Source organism: Glandiceps talaboti, chromosome 22 (assembly GCF_964340395.1).
Source record: "Glandiceps talaboti chromosome 22, keGlaTala1.1, whole genome shotgun sequence".
NCBI classification, from domain to species: domain Eukaryota; kingdom Metazoa; phylum Hemichordata; class Enteropneusta; family Spengelidae; genus Glandiceps; species Glandiceps talaboti.
The window spans coordinates 11,139,513-11,161,821 of record NC_135570.1 but is presented as its reverse complement, the minus strand read 5'-3'; the positions used below and the strand labels follow the sequence as shown (position 1 = coordinate 11,161,821).

General features: G+C 34.8%; 2 protein-coding genes across 2 annotated transcripts; one reads left to right on the top strand and one right to left on the bottom strand.

Moving 5' to 3' along the window:
* The first annotated feature begins 2,724 nt into the window (after positions 1 to 2,724).
* LOC144452345 (E3 ubiquitin-protein ligase CCNB1IP1-like) lies at positions 2,725 to 11,635 on the top strand. The gene is made up of 11 exons (XM_078143425.1): positions 2,725 to 2,816; positions 3,918 to 3,977; positions 4,723 to 4,793; positions 5,545 to 5,619; positions 6,207 to 6,321; positions 6,660 to 6,680; positions 7,573 to 7,664; positions 8,615 to 8,637; positions 9,496 to 9,593; positions 11,041 to 11,103; positions 11,396 to 11,635. Exons 1-11 carry the CDS (start codon positions 2,741 to 2,743, stop codon positions 11,548 to 11,550), a joined length of 849 nt encoding a protein of 282 aa, XP_077999551.1. The 5' UTR covers positions 2,725 to 2,740; the 3' UTR covers positions 11,551 to 11,635.
* Positions 11,636 to 12,543: 908 nt separating this feature from the next.
* LOC144452224 (uncharacterized) lies at positions 12,544 to 22,135 on the bottom strand. Its single transcript, XM_078143275.1, has 17 exons — positions 22,034 to 22,135; positions 21,671 to 21,784; positions 21,209 to 21,319; positions 20,733 to 20,849; positions 20,362 to 20,469; positions 19,197 to 19,340; positions 18,692 to 18,826; positions 18,189 to 18,299; positions 17,973 to 18,080; positions 17,759 to 17,866; positions 17,555 to 17,662; positions 17,268 to 17,396; positions 16,487 to 16,654; positions 16,044 to 16,233; positions 14,876 to 15,156; positions 13,768 to 13,943; positions 12,544 to 13,355 (listed from the first exon to the last, which is right to left on the bottom strand). Exons 1-17 carry the CDS (start codon positions 22,113 to 22,115, stop codon positions 13,173 to 13,175), a joined length of 2,373 nt encoding a protein of 790 aa, XP_077999401.1. The 5' UTR covers positions 22,116 to 22,135; the 3' UTR covers positions 12,544 to 13,172.
* Between the last annotated feature and the right edge of the window lie 174 nt (positions 22,136 to 22,309).

The following is a 22,309-nucleotide window of genomic DNA, read 5'->3' as shown; positions in this document are numbered from 1 at the left end:
AAAATTAACCTCCAACAATGGTCAGGGTAACTATGGATTCACTATTTGTGGTTACAGACAATGTATCAACATTGTTTACAATACTAGTTGATTAGTATTCATTATCACATTTCCCATGATGCAACATTCAACATGGCGGGTTTGCCAGTTCCATATTGAGTCCAACAAATGCGTACCTTCTAATTGGGCCTTTGGGAATTAAAGAAACATTGCTAGAACCACAACACCCGTTTTCTAACGATTAGATGTCTTAAGACCATAACATAGTCGCCCGGGGCACAAAATGGCCGACTTTAGGTTTAGCAAGACGAATAATTTAAAACTTTTTATTGATTGATTTATTGATTTATCTATTGATTTATTTTAAATATATATTTACAATCTTTAGGCATTCAAAAACAATTTGTACAAAAACAAGCTTAAGAAGTCACATATTTCGTGGGGAAGGAAAAATAGAGTGAAAAAACCCTGCTGTGATGATTATGTATTGCACTTTGAATTTCTAGTATTTGCATAGATTACCCATAATGCCCTTTGTATACCCCTGATGCATGCTTAAATGAATTCTGTACCTGAGAACACGTGAAATAAACAATGAATTTATATTCTTTAATAAAATATATAAATATAGACAGACAGACAGACAGACGCAATTGGTTTGGGTGCACGTGGCGTCTAAATAAACTCATTTTACATTCAATATTACGTATTCATGGTAATATTGATCCCCAGCATTAAGGGGAATCACTCCTTCACATACTCATCTACAAGAACCGATTAAGTTGTCTGGGAACATTTAGGTTTTATAGCCGCCAGCAACTGCCATGAATATATGCTGGCACATTAAAGCGACAACAACCTACCCATGAATAGTTGAATGGTTATAGGCGCAGCACATACCATTGAATAGTTTTGGTCATTAAAGCTTCATTAGCTGCAACTGGAATGTGTTTTTGCGAATGTGTTGTTAGGTTCGATAAACTCACTCATAGTATTGTTCACTGTGAACAGTGTTGCATCACCTGTTGCGCATTTTTGTAATTGTATACACAATAAATCAAATCAAATTGAATTTTAGGCCCTCACCTAAAATCAGCGCCCTCAACGGCGATCACGATTTCATGCTGTTTCTATACTGCTAATGAAAAATATCGACTACTGATTAACATGTACACTGTCTAATTATTGGTTTTTTAACTGTTGCAATGTTCAGCGAAAATATTATGAATTATAGTTGTTTCATCGAAAATGATACTCTCGTTACAACTAGTAAAGTTTTAACATAGTGACTTTTAAAACGCCCTCCCGACGGGATCAGCAGGGAAAGAATTCGCCTGTTTTAATATGAATAATTTCAACAAATTTGAAGGCGGTAAAAATGGACCCTTTTCGGGCGGACTGGTACCCTAGGCCCTCCCCGTATTGCCGTGTATGACAGTCAACCCACCTTTTTACGGTTATCAGCGACAGGCCAAACATTGCGGCGTTATTTGTGCTTGTCCACACCGAGACACTGGTCGCAAACGTATGTCCCACTAACTGGCTCCATTCCTCATGTACATGTCCCACGTGTCCAGGGATCACAACTTTCGACCAATCAAAAATGCACAATTGGATGACGTCACTTACCGCGCCATATTGGATGTCATTGGTGTACGTGTTTGCCAGGTTGACTACAGACTCGGTAAGAAAATTGCATTTTTTTCATGTTCAACGGAAGGCGCAAGATGTAAGTGATCTATAATTGTGACCAAGCAAATTGATAATGAGAAAAAATGTTCGTCTGCATGAATCGATGTAAAACACAATCACAGTAGGGTGCATCCGATCCCTTAATAGCTCAAGCCGAGTATCGGTACGAATCGTAATCTCAAGCTCGCAAGGTATTAAATCAGTGATTTTGAAATTTGAGTGGTTTTGCACCCTAAAAACCACGTCATTTTGTTGTGTAATTTGGTGGTGTTTCCTTTTTAAATGTCCTCAAAAAGTGAGATGTATAATTGTACACCCGACCCAAGTCCTGCTTGCGTACGGAGTAAGTCGTTCCTTCTTTCCGTCGTGCAGAGACAGCCATGAAACCCTGACTTACCAGAAATGCTGGTTACTAAAGAATGAACACGCCCAGTGGTCTAATATTAGTTATAAATCGACCATTTAGTCATTTTACCTGGCCGTGGCTACAGAAGTCCCAATCAATTCAGATGACCCAAAATCCCGAGATCATAAGTGCAACCGTGCGGCGTAATTTCAGGGCTTCCATCAAATATGGCGGCGTTTGTGTGTTTGGACGTTTACAATTATAGTTTGAACTGGAAAAGTTCAGAATGCGACACTTTTTGAGATCTTAGCAGCGACTACTATCGTCAAAGAGATGTAAAATGAGTACATATTCGATCTATTGCTAATATTTGATAGCAGGGTATGTAATTCTTTTGTAATTGGTACGAAAGCATTTTGCTGGCACACTCGAAATAGGCTGGTCAGAGGTTATATTGCTTTTCGCAGGACGTTGTTGAGCGAAATACATACACCGTAACAGAAAGTAACAGTAACATAAAGGGAGAAAGGGATAAAAATTGCTGTGTTTTCCAATAGAGTCTATGGTAATTTTGTTTGGGAACCCAGGTAAAATGACACTAGAACCCGGTAGATTTTACCTACTTACTGCCCTTAGCAAAAACACTGAGTTTAAATGACACAACTTATGTGCATTTTTTGTCAACAGAATATCTCAATCTGAATGGATGACTTGGTTTGTAATTACAAGAAATGCAGAAACCGACTGTCAGCATTTGCCTGGGTTACATCTTGTTCTCGTATCCTTGTATATTGCATTGCATTGTTTAATTATTTACATCTAAACATGTTTGAATACTGCTTTTATCTGTTGTGAATGATCTTGAGTACAAATGGTTCAAACCATATCAGTTTTAATATGAGTATACAATGGCTTGAATCTGTTTTGATCTAATGGTGATATTCATGAATCTTGGACTCGCATCTCTTTAATTTTAATTCATATAATACATTCTTCATAAAGCCTAACATGTGCCTACTATTAAATACACCATATTCCAGTAATAGGGAAGATGAAAAGTTTCTTGGTTTGACCGCTAGGAGTGCTGTTTGCAAGCCGTTTGGTGGCAGGAAGTCAGAATAGTGGAGTAATTGTTGCATATAGACAGCAGACGTGAAATACCACTCATTCTCTATATTGTTCTTGCTGTACTGTTCTATTAGCAGTTACCAATAATCATGCATAGCCACTAGTGTAATGCTTTAAGTTTTATAGATAACAAAAAGTCCTTTCACACACATTTCGTTCACTATTTGGTGCAAAATGACATACAACCAGTGGCCATGACAATTAGTCCTCGCTTTTATAGCCAAATCTGGTGCGCCATCAATGGTCAGAATGTCAGTGACTGGATGGTGTATTGCAGTTGGACTAGTATTTGTTATATTTAAAAAGGAAATTACTGTCACTGTGTCAGACTCACAAGTACGGATTATTAAGGAAATGTGAGAAAATTGAGTTCTTTCTTGAAATTTATTGTCTCAACTTTGCAGCATGAACTATTTTGAATACCAAAATTATTGCTGTCTTTGAACCAATATTAGTTTCCCTGACACTGCTTTTTATGTTAGGTGGCTGGTTCAAGTAGCACAGAATAGCCCAATATAGTTCTGCATAACAAAACAAAAATTTATGTAGTAAATTATCATATTAAATAGCTCATTTTGAAATATCTATTTGAAATATTTTTTGTGTCGGGGTACAATGATTTTCATTGTGTGCTTTGAAACACATCATTGTGACAGATTTGTTTACATTTCAAAGTTAAAAAAAGAGATAATCAGAGGCCATATTCAGCTTGTTTTTGTCCCCACTCCATCTTTCCTTAATTCAGTTTGAGATGTGTTTTGTGATGATGATGGCAGTAGAGAATTTAACAAGTCATATAGCTGTCCAGCATGTAAGTATTCTATACCCATGACAGATACAGTGCTTCTAATCAAAGTATGAACAATGAACTACAGCAACATATTGCTTTTTTACCAAGCAAGTTTGTCTTTGTGCAAAATGTTGTAGGGTCAGATCAAAAGAGTGTTGCAATTCTTGGTACCTCCAATAGCATTTTACCTCATGCTAGAGGGTCAAAATAGAACAAGAAGGTCAATTTATTCTCATATGCACCTATAGTAATACATGTGGAGTGGAAGTTATGGGGTTGACCAAGAAATCGAGTAGTCATTATTTTTTGACAAACCTAGGTGGTAGAATTCTATTGCAGGTACCAAGAATTTTGTGCGTCATTACTGATAACTTCAATCGTAACAAATTTCTAAGATTCTAGTTATTCTAACATCTAAGACTGCAGATGACCCAAGAAACTAGTCAATCTAAATTGGAGTTAATTAAAGGATTTTACTTACTCCAAGAAAGCTGCTGATCCAATAGTCTAATCCTAGATTGAAGTTAATCCAAGTTTGGAGTTAATCCAAGATTTAGTTACTCCAAGACTGCTGTTAATCTCAGACTACACTTAATCCAAGATTTACTTACTCCAAGACTGCAGTTACTCCAAGACTACAGGTAATCCAAGACTGCAATAGATCTAAATGTAAGATTTAAGTTACTTCAAGACTGCAGTTAATAACCTTTGACAGGTATTATATTATCCTATATACAAATTATGAATTTATCTTTTGTTTTCCAAGGTGAAACAAGTCTGTCTGGCAAGTTTGACATTGTAAGGATTGACATGAACCCTAATGAACAGTATAAATCTGTGAGTATATAGTACATTTATGAACTCATGGTCTGAAGTACTTTTTTATAAACAGCACTTTGAATATTGAATTAATATGAAGACTAACAAGTTTTCGTAGAAAACACAGTCCACCTTGATTTGTTTTTGTTAAATTGTGACTCGAAAGGTAAAACGTCAGGGTCAAATATAAGGATAATATCATAACTAAACAAAGCCCATAAGCTCACACAGGGTAGATTCATTTGTGACCGGCTGCCTCACGATGATATTGTAGATAGCGACCTCTGTGTGGAGAATGCGCAGAGTATATAGTACATGCATGCATAGTCATGGTGCCACAATGCATCCTTGGGTAAAACCACCAAAAAATAAATTGCATAGTATATAGGACGCACATGCATATTAGTCATTGAGCCACTACACAGCCGCTCAAAGTCATATCAGCAGGAAGTAGACATTATACTATAGGAGTAGACACTTGAATGAAGTCTTATACTACAGGAGTAGACGCTTGAATGAAGTCTTAAAATTATAGGAGTAGACACTTGAATGAAGTCTTAATATCTTATGATTCAAAGCTGTTATTCAAATTGTTGATATTTACATCTGAAATTGTAGCTACCATTTATGAAAAAAGTTTTATGAGCACCAAAATCAATACATGTGTATATCTCCCTTGTTCTTATTACCTATGTCCACGACCTTATAAAATATTGGTCACACAATAGTTTCAAATTATTAATTTCATTTTTTTATCCTATACAACCAGATGGTTTTGGTTGGTCAACGTCCTGAGATTATTATGGAAATAGCATCCAGAGCTTTGGCATTCTGGTCTTACCAGGTAATATCAACAATGTAACAAATATTTATCTTCCAAAACTGTTCATTTGTCTATCTTGTAATAAATTCTTTCTTGTAAGGGTGCCCATATTTAATTCTGTGTTTCTCATCATAACACCTTGAAAATGATGGGTCAGTTTGACACTTGAAATAAAAAAACAAGAAATAAAAAAAAACCAGTGGTACTTACAATTCAAAATCATAACTGTCTGAATGACTTAGAAGTGACAATTAAAGTCAGAAGGAAACTTTGAACTATTGGTTTTAATAAAGTCAGGGATAAATATATTATGCAATTTGTAATGAATATTAACTGGAACAATCATCAAGCTGGGCAGAATCCTGGTAAATTAATCACCATTGTAATGACTATATACCAATTTGATATGCACAGATGCTAAAAATGACCATCTGAGCAATAGGAATTTTAGGAGACAGGCACTATCATATGCATACATTATGATTGACACCTTTCCCATTAATTTTGAACAAAGTTGTAAAATGAATATCAAATATGGCTTCTGTATTCTGAAAAATCTTAAAATGCCATCAAAATTGATGAATGTGTTATTTTATTTATTTACACAGAGCCAGCAAGAAAGAACATATCAAGAATATATGGCAAATAAAAACAAAGAGAGGACAAATCAACTAGAGCAGTATTATGAACAAATTCTTACTCGCACCCAAACAGAAATAAAGTGTATCCTTTCAAATATTAAGGCACACTCTACCTAATAATATAATGGGCACCTATGAATTCTACTTGCCAAGTTCTTTAGTTGACTTATTGCCATAAACAAATGCACAATTTGTTAGGGTTAGCTGATGATACTGCATCTACCTGTCACAAGATGAAAATATATATAACAATAATTAAGTATATTATGTATATTTGATACTCAAAAGTTCTGCACATATGACCAGAAAAGTCAAGACTGATTTAGATAGTATGAAAATATATAAATTGTGGACCAAACTAGCGTCCCGTGTAATCACTGCACAACACACTGGTATAATTTCTTTAACTTGCTGCGACAGCCTTAAAAGTTCAAATTGCAGGTAGGTATTTTAGTTCTTGAGGGTTTTATGTACATATTATATACATTGTACTGGTGTGATATCGGTGCTGGCTACAAAGTTATTTAAAATGAAAGTATATAATATTATTTTAAAATGAAATATATATGAAATGTGTTTACCTATACTTTATTTAGACAACACACTTGAACAATGAATATTCATGACTGCCTGAAAATGTCATGAATATTCATTGTTTAACCATTGCATAACCTTTTCTGCTCATTCCTATGAGGCAATGTGGCCCAAAGCAAAGAGCCCCAAATTGATGTTTCTCTGAAATTGTGCGTAATGTAGATGATGTAAAACCATGACATGACTCGTATTCGTCAGGTCCCAAATTTCTTAAAAATGCCTTATTTCATGAAGTGACATTACCCTTTTGTCTTGAGGAAATCTTCAAAAATCATTGTCAAGTTCACATGAGTGTTTTTGTCCCATATAAGTTAGTGTACTGTTATTATTTGTGTTCAGTTGCTCTGTGTACCAACTAGAACACTGGGAAAGTGTTTGCGCCTCTTTATACTTCGGAAATTGACTTGTTGGGTGAAACACAATTAAACATAATATAAATGGCCAAACTAGGGAGTCCTGTATGTTTATGTATACAATAACTGACATACACTTGCATGTAAAGACCAAGACCAGACACCATAGTTTGTTGAGCAATGGTGACAATACTTTAGTCGAAACGTTTCCATATGGATACCTCAAAAACTTGTCATCTAATCAAAAAAAGAGGACACATTCTATATAAAGCAAAGAAAGCATAACATTTTAACATTATATTGTTAAATGTACTGCAGTTCCTGATTGCTTGTTACAAATTCTTCTATTTCTGTTTCTCTGCATGCCATTCGCTGTGTAATTTTAGCATCAAAGAAAGAACTTGATGGTTTAAAGAAACGTTTCAGTGAAATATCAGACAAACTAATGGAAAGAAACAGACAGTATCAGAAATTACAGGTGAGAATATATTGGCAATGGATGTTTCTTAACAAATCTAGAGTAGAGTCTAATTGTCATGCTCACAGGTCAACAGCTGCCTTTAAAGGACCAGCTCAAATTAAAGCTGAATTTTGTGTGTGAAAAATATGTCAGATAGACTTATAGAAAAGTTTGCTCACAACAAATGATGTCTAATTCTGATGGTTTTCTGATAAAATAATTGTGATGGCTTCCTGATAAAATAGCACTAATGTGAGAATATGGCATTGGATTATGGGCCTTGAAACCAGAAAGATTAGAGACATGTTTGTATTAGTTGCTTAAACAAGGCTGTTCCAAATGTCACTGAAGTTTTGATTCAATTTTCAATAAAAGAGCTACTTGGTGTTACTGTGTAAGCTACCAGGGCCGTAACACACAAAGTTTTACAAATGAATGTGCTACTGTTTCATCTTTTCAATGAAACTAGGTGATGAATTAATTCTAGAACTATTGAAGTAAGAATGAAGTGATTCTGTAAAAGCAATGCTTTGGATAACTGAAAGAAATAAAAAAAAATGTCATTTCTGAAAGGAATTTCCTAAACCTGACTTTGGATTTTTGATGTATCTGAATTCTGATCAAAAGTCTTTGAATAGGGACAATTAATTCAATGCATTTTGCTTCCATTATTTCATGGCAACAGCTGTGCTGGTCATTTCTTTTTCAACAAAATTAAAATGAGAAATATGGCATGAAGATTCTAACTACCTAACTTTACCTACTTGTGTTTCCATGCCGACTATAAAACCTTTCATGTTCACTCAAAAAGTAGAGGAAAGACATCAAACTTATCTAACTTTTTGAGTAATGCATACATACAAGCAGAACCAATTTTTTTCTAAATTGACTGCATGATTATAATATTTATGAAGTGCGTTTTTCTTGAAAGTATTAAATGGAATTATTTGTGGTTCTTTTTGTTACAGAGTATGTATGACGCCTTGAGAAGGTAATGCCATTTTATTTGTGTTGTATTATTTGAAATGTTTATTTTTTCACATTTATATACTGTGTTTTCGTGTTACTCTGATAGGTACAGTGACGACAAGTCAACTATAGGGAAGCTAACACAGACACAAACTTACCTTTTTAATCCATGACATGCAATAGAAGTTCCAGTTTGTGTCCATGTGTATCCACGTTAGATAATATGATTTCCAAATTAATATATTAGCCATGTAAATATATGGATATGTCCAAATTATGAGTTGTTTTATATGGCTTGTAACCATAGCGATAGCTGGTTTTGTGCTAGTGATCACCCATCCTCTTCCTCCCCAACTCTAACCTGTCTGTTTTCAATTTCTTCTGACTGAAAATCATACATACAAACACACCTGTGCACATGTCTGTGTGTGCGATTCAGTCGGAAGTCAGCGATGTAATTTAAATTTTCAGAGTTTTTGACTCCAGTTCTGAACTGTTAATATAAGTATGTGCCATCTGCCTTTGGTTGACCCTCTGTACTTATTGACTTATATTTTAGTGTGTCATATATTTGTGTATCTATATTTAACTAGTACAGTGAATAAAATAACTAACTAACTAACTAACTCACTAATGGAATTTAATTATAAAACACAGGTTAAAGTATGATAGGAGGGAGAGGGGGAATGTACATATGTGTGTCCATGTCATTAGTTTTGTGGACGGTGGGGAACATTTTATTTATTGATTATTGAAATCTTTTTTGTTGCGTAAATTTAAGTCCAATAAACATGTGACTAACAATAACCTCTTTATATATCAGACCAATTACACCGCTCTTTTCTTTTACAAATAAATCCATCTCTCTTGGTAATTTCAGACGTAACATCAATGCTTCGTCCTTCGATAATGTTGCAAAAGAGATGCCACCAAGACAGATGTCAGGGCAGTTTGATTTTCCAATAGCGACCGGAGAATGTGAGCACATAAATTTGTCTCCAATATGTTGATTCCCATAGGGTTAGGCATTTAGTTTAGTTTAATCGTGAAAGACCACCGGACCAAAGAGCATATAAAACATGTTTAACAAAAAAAGAATACAATGACTGGTGGAGATGCTGTCAAATACATTTTTAGAAAAGAAGGAGAAATGAAATTACTCTCCACAATTCATTGCATGATAAATGAAAGCAGCTAGTTGATTATGTGTGTTACATTGGGGGTGCTGAAAAGAGTGATAAACATTTCATAAGATGGGTTGGTGTTAAAAGATCTTCCCTCAGATTCTAATACCAAAACTGAATGTATATCTAAAACCAAATTTCACATCTTAACTAAGTATCATTGGTATCATAGGGGTAGGCATTGTAAGGGATGTAGAAGGGCTCTTGGATAAAGACTTGTTACACCAATTCTTACATAAAGAGACTTTTCTGTGTCAAAGGCTCATTTACAGCTAGCACAACCAGGGTTGCTGTGGTGTTTCACTCATAGGAAACAATGTTTTTTTACAAAAAGATTGACTATAACAGAGACATTACAACATACACAGCAATATATCCTTTATCTAATCAAAACACTAAACAGGATCCTTTACCTAATCACATTGAAAAAAAAGAAGATAAGAATTGCTATTTTTCTGCAGTGCGGTATGTGCAGAAACAGGCGTCTGCTGAAATAATCACACACAGACGATGATCTTTAATGGCTTCAATTGTTTTACTTTCCTACTGATGCGCAACTTGATAACTTGTCGGCTACTCCATCCCACATGGCACTTTCAACAATATTTTGTTTTGCATTTGAAGTCTGACTTTATGTGAAAAAAGTCATTTCGCGTAAATGAAATAATAAATCCACCTCATTTTGTGCTGTTAAATTTCAGACTAGGTAAGTAATAAGACCACAGAGTATTCAATTAAAATATTTTCATTTCCATTTGTGATGCCAAAACTTAGCCCTTAAATTGTGATAAATTAGTTTTCCTTAGTGAAAAAGGCTAGATAATTAGCTAAAATCAAACCATGCTTGTACCCTTTAGTGAAACCAGAAGTGTAAATGAGGACCTGGTAGGAGAGAGATTGTTGTATGAAGGGCTTTTCTTGTATGCTAAAGAGTCTAACTGATAGGCTAAAATCAAACTAGTGACTTGTACATATTAGCTATTAATACCAGAAGTGTAAATGGGGACCTGTGAGGACAGAGATGGTTGTGTGATGGATTCTCCTTGTGAGCTAAAGTATACATGATTGACTAAAATCAAACCAGGGACTCTCGTATGATTTAGTTAAACCAGAAGTGTGAATGGGGACCTGATAGGACAAGTTGTATAGGTAATGTAAGGTTGTTGGAATTAGAATATATTCCTCCTAGAAGAAGTAGCATTGAAATATTGGTTGATTTTTAGCTTGATGTTTTCCTACAGCAGTGCTAGGCCTTCCTGTGAGAGATAGGAGCCGCAGTAGTTACACACCAACAAGGCCTGAAAGTAAGATATTTCTGTAGTTCTATTACTATGTAATCAGACTTTGACAATAGGTTGTAGACCGTCTGTTTATCAACTAACCTCATAGGCTTCTTTAATGTGTATTTTATGAATGAAAAATTAATGTAAAATTGGACAAAACAATTTATAGAACTAAGTCGATCAATGCATACATAACTTTACCACTCTAGAAACTTAAAAAAAGTCTTCAGTTCCAGAACATGTCCCTTTATAGAGATACAGATGTCAAGTATAATTTATATAAATGTTTTTGTTTTTGTTTCTTTACTACCAGAAAATTTCTTCCTGCAACCGATGTCCAGTAGTCAGCATAACACCCCTGTACTTGGTGGGGGTGGAGATAATGCAGACGCATCCCTTCTACAACGCTTTAATATGGATATTGGCACACCAAACGAAATATCTCGAAGACTAGCAGGAAAAAAATAATGAACTCTCGATTGTTGGTTTAAAAAAGTATCACTTTTGGTTAAACTGACACAAGTTGAGTTTATGATGTTTTTTACTTGAATGAAAAGACTAAAATGTTGATTTAGCTATAATGTTACCATTGATGTATGCCTCCAGTGGGCATAAAAATCCTCTGTCATCTTTAATAGTACACTTGTAACAGGCGTTTCCTTGGCCTTTCAGTCTACTAAATATTATGTCATTGAATCATTCATGTAATATGTCCGAGTTCTGCAAATATACAACTACTGACATCAGACTATGGATGAACAGAACCTGTCACAAACAGGGAAAGTAAACAACTGAATTTGATTAATAACACTTGACACAGCATGTTGAAAGTACAGAGACTTATATTTCATTTCATATTTTGATAACAAAGGTTGTATGGCTACTTTACACAAGACACATTCACAAACAAATTAGAAGTTCCCCTGGCATTTCATGTATACATGAAGAGGCCATAAAACTGTTCTTATCAAACCATGGTGTATAATAAAAGTCTCTGCTCCAACATGCTGAGCCAAGGGGGAGGGGGGGGGGGGACTAAGCAAACAAAACCTTCCTATATCAGAAAACAAATCCAAACAATGTGTTTCATGCTGACACATAATGATCTCATCTAAGGGATCTAATTTTGGACTTAGCTGATGAGCGCGTCATTTTCTATGCTTTCTATATGAATAGATCAAGAGGTATGCATTGGATCAAAAACAAAAATATGGCAATGCAAAATAACTTTCATATTGACATTGGCACTTCAAATAAAATAATTATTGTGAAGACTGACTGAACAGAAAAGTTCAAGTTTTGATACAAATAAATGCCACATTGTTCAAAGCATATATGTACATCAAAAACAGTTCACGAGAGGGCTATTTTTTTCTCTTTTACTGTTTTATAAATTGAAGGCCTTCTCAATTGTCATTAAACAGTTTTATTGTACAGAAAAATAGACTGAAAAAAAGAGATGGTAAAAAATTGGTTTGACGAAAAGTTCTCATTTGTCACGTTTTGGCATTTCTGTAGCGAAGTAACAATATTCTCCTTCATTGTTTGAGTATTTTCATGGATTTCAGCTTCTTTTCAGAATTAGTAATGTATATTTGATACTTTAAATGATTTAATAAAGACTAAAACAACCAGTTCCAGGTCTGCATGTATATCTGTGTTTTTATTTCCCTAAAGGGGAGCAATTACAATGGGCTGAATGCGTCTCAAATATGGCATTTCTCTGACATGCAATATCTGATTTCAATCAAACATGGCACAAAGGTGACACATAAACTTTGTTTATTAGCATATTATGCCAAGATATATAGGTATATTGAGTTTCATAGCATTGTTTGTATGTTAACAGTACATTGGAAATTGGTTGTATAGAAAATATAGATATGATTCATCATTATTAGGCACTGATTCCAAAGGTAACATTGACAGAAAATGATAACAGGACCAATTTATAATCTTGGAATTTAGTATTCTTAAAATGTTTAATATGTCAATTGGCATTGGCTTTTAAAGTTAATAGGCAATATGATAAGATAAGTATAGACTTGAAATTACGCTATATTTTAGGGGATTATCGTAATGAACACTACTCAAGGAATACCGCCTTTGTCTCGAATCCATTCTAAGTAGTTGTCAACTCTGGTGAAGATGCCAGGGTGCTTTGTAACAGAACACATCTTTCTACCCCAGCTGACAACACCAAATAAGTACCAGTGACCCAGTCCATCATCTGAATTCTGGTGCAGACATACCAATGGTCCACCAGAATCACCCTGAAATAGACAAAACAGATGCATAATATAGCTAGCCTTTCGATTAGTCCTCCAAGTGCCATCCGATCATGACATTTGGAGCTAAAATACATGGTATATTTATCACCCAATTTGTAAATTTCATTAATTACGCAAATGAATCATTAATTTTAAAAACTACACCTGCTGGCTATAGAGAACATTATCAAAGAATGTACAAAATAATTTGAAATTTGACACTTACAAATGTCATTAATTATGCAAATGATTCTTTAATTTTAAGAAAAAAATACATTTAAGAAATAAATACAGGTGCCCAATAGACTGCTCTCGATTTCATGTAGAGGAAACCGTTCATTTTTCTATGTTAAGAATCCTGTTAACTAGACTGAATATCACACGAAAAAAAAAACCCTCAATGGGATACACACACCTTACACGTGCCTCTGTCAAGGTATCCTGCACAAATCATGTTTGATGTCACGCTTCCACCATAGGAACTTGAACTATTACAGATATCGTTAGGTATCACTTTCACCTGCACTTCTTGCAATACCTTGGGATTATACTTTTCTGATTTCGCTATATAATCTCCAGTAGTGATGTAATCTGTAGAAATTGAAGAAAAATCTATATAAACATCTAGAGGAGAGTATATCCCATTGATAGATTTAATATATGTGCAATTGCAAATACTCCAACACTAACACAGACCAGGGGCATGATGAAACCAATTCTGGTGAAACTTGAAAACATTAAAAGGTTTGAAGTTAAGAGTGAATGTATAAAATTGGAAAATACAATTTGAAAAAATAACATAGCATCATAACTAAACTTTGTATTGAGAGAGACAAGTTCAACAAATCTTATAAGATAGTTCTTGGAACGAAATAGAGAATATGAGTTATATATCATTTATTGTCCAGCCATATTCGGGCTTTAGTTGATGTCATATAGAGAGGTTTAGATGCGCGTATTTATGTGTGTTCTATACACGTAGCATCATAGTCACATGATTCGAAGCAACCCATGCGTTCTGTACCAGATGATGCTACGTCAAAATGGTGGTCTACACGTAACTGTAAATATGTAAGTTTTCGTAATTTTCCTTCAATCAAATGTCATATTTTTTATATCAAAGTTCGGAAACATAACTGTAAACTAATTGTTTGGTTTTTTGTTTGGGTAGGTGTGGGAAAAAGTGCAAAAATATCGACAAATACAGACATATAAAGTCATGTGTATGGCCGTTTGGACAGAAGATGCCAACGCTCGCGTGCACAGTCCATTGTCCTTCAAGTTTGCCTTCTGAACGCGTAACTAAACACAACTTTGTACACGTCATTACGTGTACGCCCGCACGATATTACTCCCGTACACGTACGCGTTCTAACGTGTATCTAAACCTCTCTATTATCTCCTCATGCAGTTGTGTATCAACTATTTCCCTTACTACTGCCTTCATAGCCAAGCAATAAGAATAAGTGTATAATCTTCTATATTACCCAGAATGAAAAGTAGATAGAAATATATAAGCTTACCAAATATTTGTGTAAGGCCCCATCCAGTGGTAAAGCAGTAGGAGTGTTTATCAAAGACAGCTTCTCCTTCGATGTTCAAGCACGCATAGTTGATAAAATTAGTGGGTGTTACTTCTTCCTCCAGTTCCACAATGGCAATATCATTTACCAGACCAGAAAAACTAAAATTTTCATGTCGAATTATTTGAGTTATGTTTAACTCCAATGGCTGTTCATCATTTCCTGGTATACTGGAATATCTGTATTTGCCCAGTCGAACTTTCCAATTCTCGGTAGTTTTCCTGTTATGATGATAACATTATATTTTTTAATTGTTGATTTTCCGGTTCCAAGATGCATTGCGTGAGAGGACGTCGTTTATGTTGTTAGATTTAGTCTTGTTTTGTCTTTATTACATTTGAAATAACATTTTCATCTGTAAATGATGGTAAGACATGTTGACCTCTTTAATTATGGGTGATTTTATAGAACAAAGACTGAAAGCCATTGATGACAGAGTGGGATTTTACGGATAAACCCAGGGTACCATCATGTGACAACCATCCCCCTGTGTAGTTCGTGCAAACCCCTCCGTGCCTACACAATACATGGCATTGTATGGAGAGACACGCAATGCATCTTGGAACCGGCAACATGTCTATTGATACCTCAAAAGGCAGAGCGTTTATAACTTGACTTGATTGATCCCTGTAGCCTTTTTGTAATGTTGATGTAGAAATTTCAATATTGATCCACAGAGATTCATCAGCTTGGTTTCATGATATATATGAAAATTATTGTATCACAAGAAGGAAATGTTACCTTGTCCAAATATTTCATCTAGACTCAATTGACTTCTTCAGTGGACTGAATTTCACTATTACCTCACGAAAATTGTATGCACTCAAAAATATATTCATGGAAATATTCTCATTGAAGAAGTCTTTGAGTTTCTTCAATAAAACATGGCTGTAAATTAGGTTAATTTAATTACAACAAATGTAATGATTACGTAAAATGTTTGTATGCATCTGACCGCCTTTAGCCATTGCAATTGCTAGTGTTAGAAATAAATATCATTAAGCCAGTCTATTTTGGGTTTTGCCCATTTTAAATCTCATTGACTTTATCGCTTTCAAAGTTAAAATACAGAGGACTGAGCATGCTTATGGAATGAAACTTTAAATACCCTTCAGAACTATCAAAGCAATGACCTGCTGAAATGATGTGTTTAGGACCTATGAGGGTACCACCACAAACAGACTTCTCTAGATGAATATTATAAAACTGTGCTTGCCACGGCCACTCTCCAGGCAAAGCGTCCTGACCACCAGTGATGCGAGGTAGTGCCTGGTTTACACGTGTACCACAACCAGTCTCTGTGGACAATATTCAAACAGCAGGCAGAGAGATTATGTGTATGCATGTGCATTATCCCTATCTCAATATCTCCTCTTACACGAATTGAAAGTGGAATTGAATTCACAAAAAGCACAAGTGCTTAAATGATTCTTGAACGTTTCGCCATTCTAAATATTAGCTTTGAAATGTGCTGCATAAAACCTAATTGCATTATCAATATCATCAAATACTACAACAATTACACTCATGTGAAACTAACTCGTCACAAACCTGCTTCCTCATAACATGGTTTCAGATGACATGTTGTAAACTCCACATCATCACCATCACAGCCTTCACCTTCGCTGTTTAGGCAATGTCTTGTACGAGAGTGTTCACCAGCACCACATGCCACATTACACTGTCCCCACTTTGTCCATTCACTCCAACCAATACCGTCTAAAATATGTTTTGGTCAAGCAGAGGGGTAAAATATGAGTGAGTAAGTGAGTCTGTCTGTCTCACTCAGTCAATGTCATCCGACTGCAATTTGTTGATCGATCACAAGCAGTGAGTCATTCAACCAGTAGTCACTCAATCAGTCCGTCAGTCAGTCAGTAAGTCAATCAACCAATTGGGCAGTCAGTGAATCGATCAATTGGTCTGGCAGTCAACAAACCAGTCAGTCAGTCAGTCAGTCAGTAAGTATGTCAGTCAGTCAGTCAATCAGTAAATCAGTCAGCCATGAGATCACCAAACTCACAACCTTATAGTTATTAATGACAGAGATGGCGCTACATATAGCCCAAACATTTGTTTAAAAGTCACATGGCAGTTGTTCCTGTTTGCAAATTAGTCTTGAGTGCTCTCATCTGCTTAGCTAGGGTAACCTTTGTTCTTGTTATGCAAATTATTCCTTAAGTGCCCTTTTGTCTTGTCACTTCCAAAAAAACGCTCATATATATGTTATTATCTAACGATACCATTACTATTTTTAATGGCATAGCCATAGGTGAAAATAATTTACGATGACCAATTATACATAATGCATCTTTTCATATTATACACTTACTTTTGCAATCTTCTTCATCAAACCCATCTGAACAGTCAGGATATCCATTACATTCCCAATTTCCTGGGATACATAGCCGTGGGCCATTTGGGCATTCAAAGTCCTCTACTGAACAGGATGATGATGACACTAATAAATAAAAAATGTGAAAGATGTTAACTCTAGTGAGGAAAAAGGATACATGTTCTTGTTCCTAACAGATGTTGTAAGATAACATGAAAATGATCGCATCCTTGTACATGTAATCAAAATTATTCAATATACAAATCGTGCATAAATTTACTTACTGCAATTGTTCTCATCAGAGTTATCACCACAGTCATCCTCCCCATCGCATTGCCAGGAATCTGATATACATTGACCATTCACACAAGTGAAGTGATCGGAATCACAACCTGGTAAATGTACATGAAAAACATATGTCATTAAAGATGTGTAGGTCATCACACTTGTTAGCTTTAAAATTGGAATATTAAATTAATTTTACTTACTACAGTTCTTCTCATCTGAATTATCACCACAGTCATCCACATTGTCACATTTCCATGATTCTAATATGCACTCACCATTCATACAGATGAAATGATTGGCATCACAGCCTGTAATTAATGAAACAACACAAATTATTTAATATGCAATATCTGAGTAATATCACACTTACCAGATCTAAAATGTCAATATGAAATTAATTAAACGTTTACTTACTACAATTTTTTTCATCAGAGTTATCACCACAGTCATCCTCCCCATCGCATTGATAGTAATCTGGTATACATTGACTATTCATGCAAGTGAATTGCTCTGAATCACAACCTGGTAATTAAATGTAAAAATCATAAATCATTCACAAATAAAGATGCTTGCAATATCACAATTGTTAGATTTAAATTGAAATATTAAATTAATCAAACGTTTACTTACTACAATTTTTCTCATCAGAGTTATCACCACAATCGTTCATACCATCACATTTCCAGGAATCCCGTATACACTTTCCAGTCGTACAAGTGAATCTGCCGAAATCACAGTTTGCTTAATGAACAGGAAAAACACCAATCATTTAATTTGTCTTAGTAATATCACACTTGTTAGATCTAAGATGCCAATAAGAAATAGGGCATCATGCCAATGGACCATGACAGACACGCTATATTGTCACGTAGTTACGAGGATAAATAGAAGTGAACTAGGCCTTAAAATATGACGTTTCATAAATCCTCGGGGGAGAACTTGGTGATGTAAAAAAGTAGTGTTACAAAATCAAGTAAGCGGTCAAGCTCAGTTTCAAATCAGTAATGCATTACTAGAAACTATTCTTAACTGAATTACTTCAATGCTTGTTCTTAACACCTAAACAGTATTAAATCAATCGACACAAATCATTGATATTCAAATATTAGGATGTGAATGATCTGTAGACTTACTCTTATTACTGTTACCTCCCCATCCAACACAGAAAACCTCGTCTGAATTGTCTCCACAGTCGTTATCACCATCACATGTAAAGTTAGTACTGATACAGTTTTGATTTGCACATGGAAAATAACCATATTCACAACCTAATGTGTTTAATAAGAAGGGAAAAAATCAGAATGGTTTTATTGTGAGAAATATGTTACAAATACAATGGAAATCTGCCATTTAGATAGGAACATTACTCCTTGAAATGAACTCATTTTCATTAACAACGGATTCTGGAGAGTCATTTCATGATTTTACATCGCCTACAATTACTTGCGATTTCAGAAAAAAACACAAGTAACATTAAATCTTGTGGGATCAGACTCAGTTCAATATCCAATTAGGTAGCAATTAAAGGGATTCATGCATGTCAACTAAGATTATTCTAAGTTTCATGAATAGTACATTGAAAAAGTAACAAATTTTTACAATTCTATTTATTTTATTGTTTATGAAATGTAGACTCACCATTATAAGTACTGCTACCTCCCCCTCCATCACAGAGAGCCTCATCAGAGTTATCTCCACAGTCGTCATCACCATCACATATAAAGCTGGCATTGATACAATTTTGATTTCCGCATGTAAATTTGTCATATCCACAACTTAATTCTGTGTAAAGATGGAAAAAGGTGCTAAAATATGTTATGATCAATAATAATAATAATAATAATAATAATTTATTGTCCAACTCAATGGAAATTTGTCTTGGTTACACAGACTCGCAGAAAAATATCGACACACATTACATTCAAAGTAAGGTACAAAAAGTGGCAAATGCACACAACAAAGACAACATTAAAGGCATTACGTACACTGTACTAGATCACCACATGTCTATCTTGTACATGCTTGGTTAAGCATCCTGATAGCGGAAGGCACAAATGTATTGCCGAATCTATCGGTGCGACATCGAATTGAGCGGTATCTGCTGCCGGACCTTGTCTTAATGAAATTACAGTTCAGTGGATGAGTTTTATCAGCCAGGATGAGTGCGGCTTTGTTTTCACTAGATTTAGCAAATAGTTCACTCACACTGGGCACAGGTACTCCTACAATTTTCCTTGCTTGATTAATAACTCGATCTATTTGATTTAAACTAGACATAGTGATACTACCACCCCAGCAAGAAATACAATATCCTATGATCGACTCAATGGTAGATTTATAGAACATATGCAGAATAACAATGCACAATAAATTCCTCAGACTATGCAGTTATTGAAGCCTATCAGTAGTCTTAGAGGACTAACACCACTAAGGTATCTCAGCTATCCTAGCTGACATTTGGAGTTTTTGAATGTTTGCTTGACCTCCAAGTCTGCAAGTAGTCTTTAGATATGGTAGTATGGAAGCAATGCCCCACAACAATAACAATTGTAAATAATTAACATAAATTAGAATAGATTAGAATATATTTGTCCATAAAACCTCTCATGTTGAGACATAATTGTGGACTTATCATGTGACCTGGTTGCGCAATTTAAATATGTATAATTGTGTATTCGACCACCCAGCTTCTGTGTAGGGATGCCATTGTGGATTAGTAGATGTAATGAGTGTTTGTAAACCGAAAATTCAAAAAATCTAAAGGACAGTAAGCATAGCTGAAATGATGTATAAATTGACTTACCACAGTTTTCATCAGAATTATCACCACAGTCGTCCATGTCATCACATTCCCAGGATTCCGGTATACAGTCACCATTCATACAAGTGAAATGATCAGAATCACAGCCTGCTAAATGTACATGAACAGTAAAAATCATCAAGTTTCCTAATTCTTTTCAATGTGATGCAGTAACAATGTAGTGTGCGTTGCCCAATAATTATTATATTACATCCGACTAAGTTTCCATTCAGAGATCACTACATGACATGGCGCAATTTACCTTGGCAGATATTTCCAAATACCTCTACAAAATCAAGTTCTGCATTAGCTTAGTAATATTAGTAATGTCTGATGTAACATGTCAAAATAAAATTAATGTAATATTAACTTACTGCAGTTTCGCTCATCAGAATTATCACCACAGTCGTCCATGTCATCACATTCCCAGGATTCCTGTATACACTTACCATTCGTACAAGTGAATTGATCAGAATCACAGTCAGCAGGCCCTTGTAAATGTACATGAAAAGTAAAAAATCATTACAGATGCTTGCAATGTCTCTGTAATATTACATATGACAGATCAAACAAACATGTGAATATTAAAATCATAAAGTAGAATAGATTAATTAGAAGATACTTTCAATAAAACCTCTCATAATGACACCTAATTATAGGCTTATCACGTGACCTGATTGCATAATATAAATATGCATAATTATGTATTCGACCAATCAGCTTCTGTGTAGGGATGCCATCCTGGACTAGCAGATATAAAGAGTTTGTAGACTTCGAGAACGAACAAAAATTCAAAAGATCTAAATGACAGTTTAGTAGGCTACCTGAAATGATGTATAAATTAACTTACCACAATTTTCATCAGAATTATCACCACAGTCGTCCTCATCATTGCATTCCCAGGATTTCGGTATACACTTACCATTCCCACAAGTGAATTGATTAGAATCACAGTCAAACCCTGGTAAATGTAAATGAAAGTAAAAATCATTACAGGTGTTTGCAATCTCTCAATAATATCACACATGACAGATCAAACAAACATGTGAATATTAAATCATAAAGTAGAATACATATACTATATATGAAATCTCTCATGCTGACACCTAATTATAGGCTTATCGTGTAACCAGATTACATAATATAAATATGCATAATTATGTATTTGACCAATCAGCTTCTGTGTAGTGATGCCATCCTGGACTAGCAGATGTAAAGAGTTTGTAGACTTCGAACAAAATTCAAAATTCAAAAATCTAAATGACAGTCTAATAGCCTAAAGCTACCTGAAATGATGTATATATTGACTTACCACAATTTTCATCAGAATTATCACCACAGTCGTCATCATCATCACATTCCCAGGATTTCGGTATGCACATACCATTTCCACAAGTGAATTGATCAGAATAACAGCCTGCTAAATCTACATGAACAGTAAAAAATATTACAGATGCTTGCAATGTCTCAGTAATATCAGTAATAACAGATCAAACAAATTGTAAATCATGTTGCAGTTTTGTTAGAACAAAGTGATTTGTCAACGAAGATAGATGTCAACAAAAAATTTTACTTGTAAGCACACTAAAATATGAACTTTCCTCCATTAGCTCAGTAATATTACAAATGTCTGATGCAACAATGTCAAAGTGAAATTAAATAAATATTAACTTACTGCAGTTTTCCTCATCAGAATTATCACCACAGTCGTCCATGTCATCACATTCCCAGGATTCCGGTATACAGTCACCATTCATACAAGTGAATTGATCAGATTCACAGCCTGCTAAATGTACATGAACAGTAAAAATCATTTTCCTAAATTTTTGGAATGTGACACAGTAACAAGGTAGTGTTGCACAAGAATTATTACATTACATCTGGCTAAGTTTCCATTCAGAGATCACTACATGACATTGTGCAATTTACCTTGGCAGATATTTCCAAACAA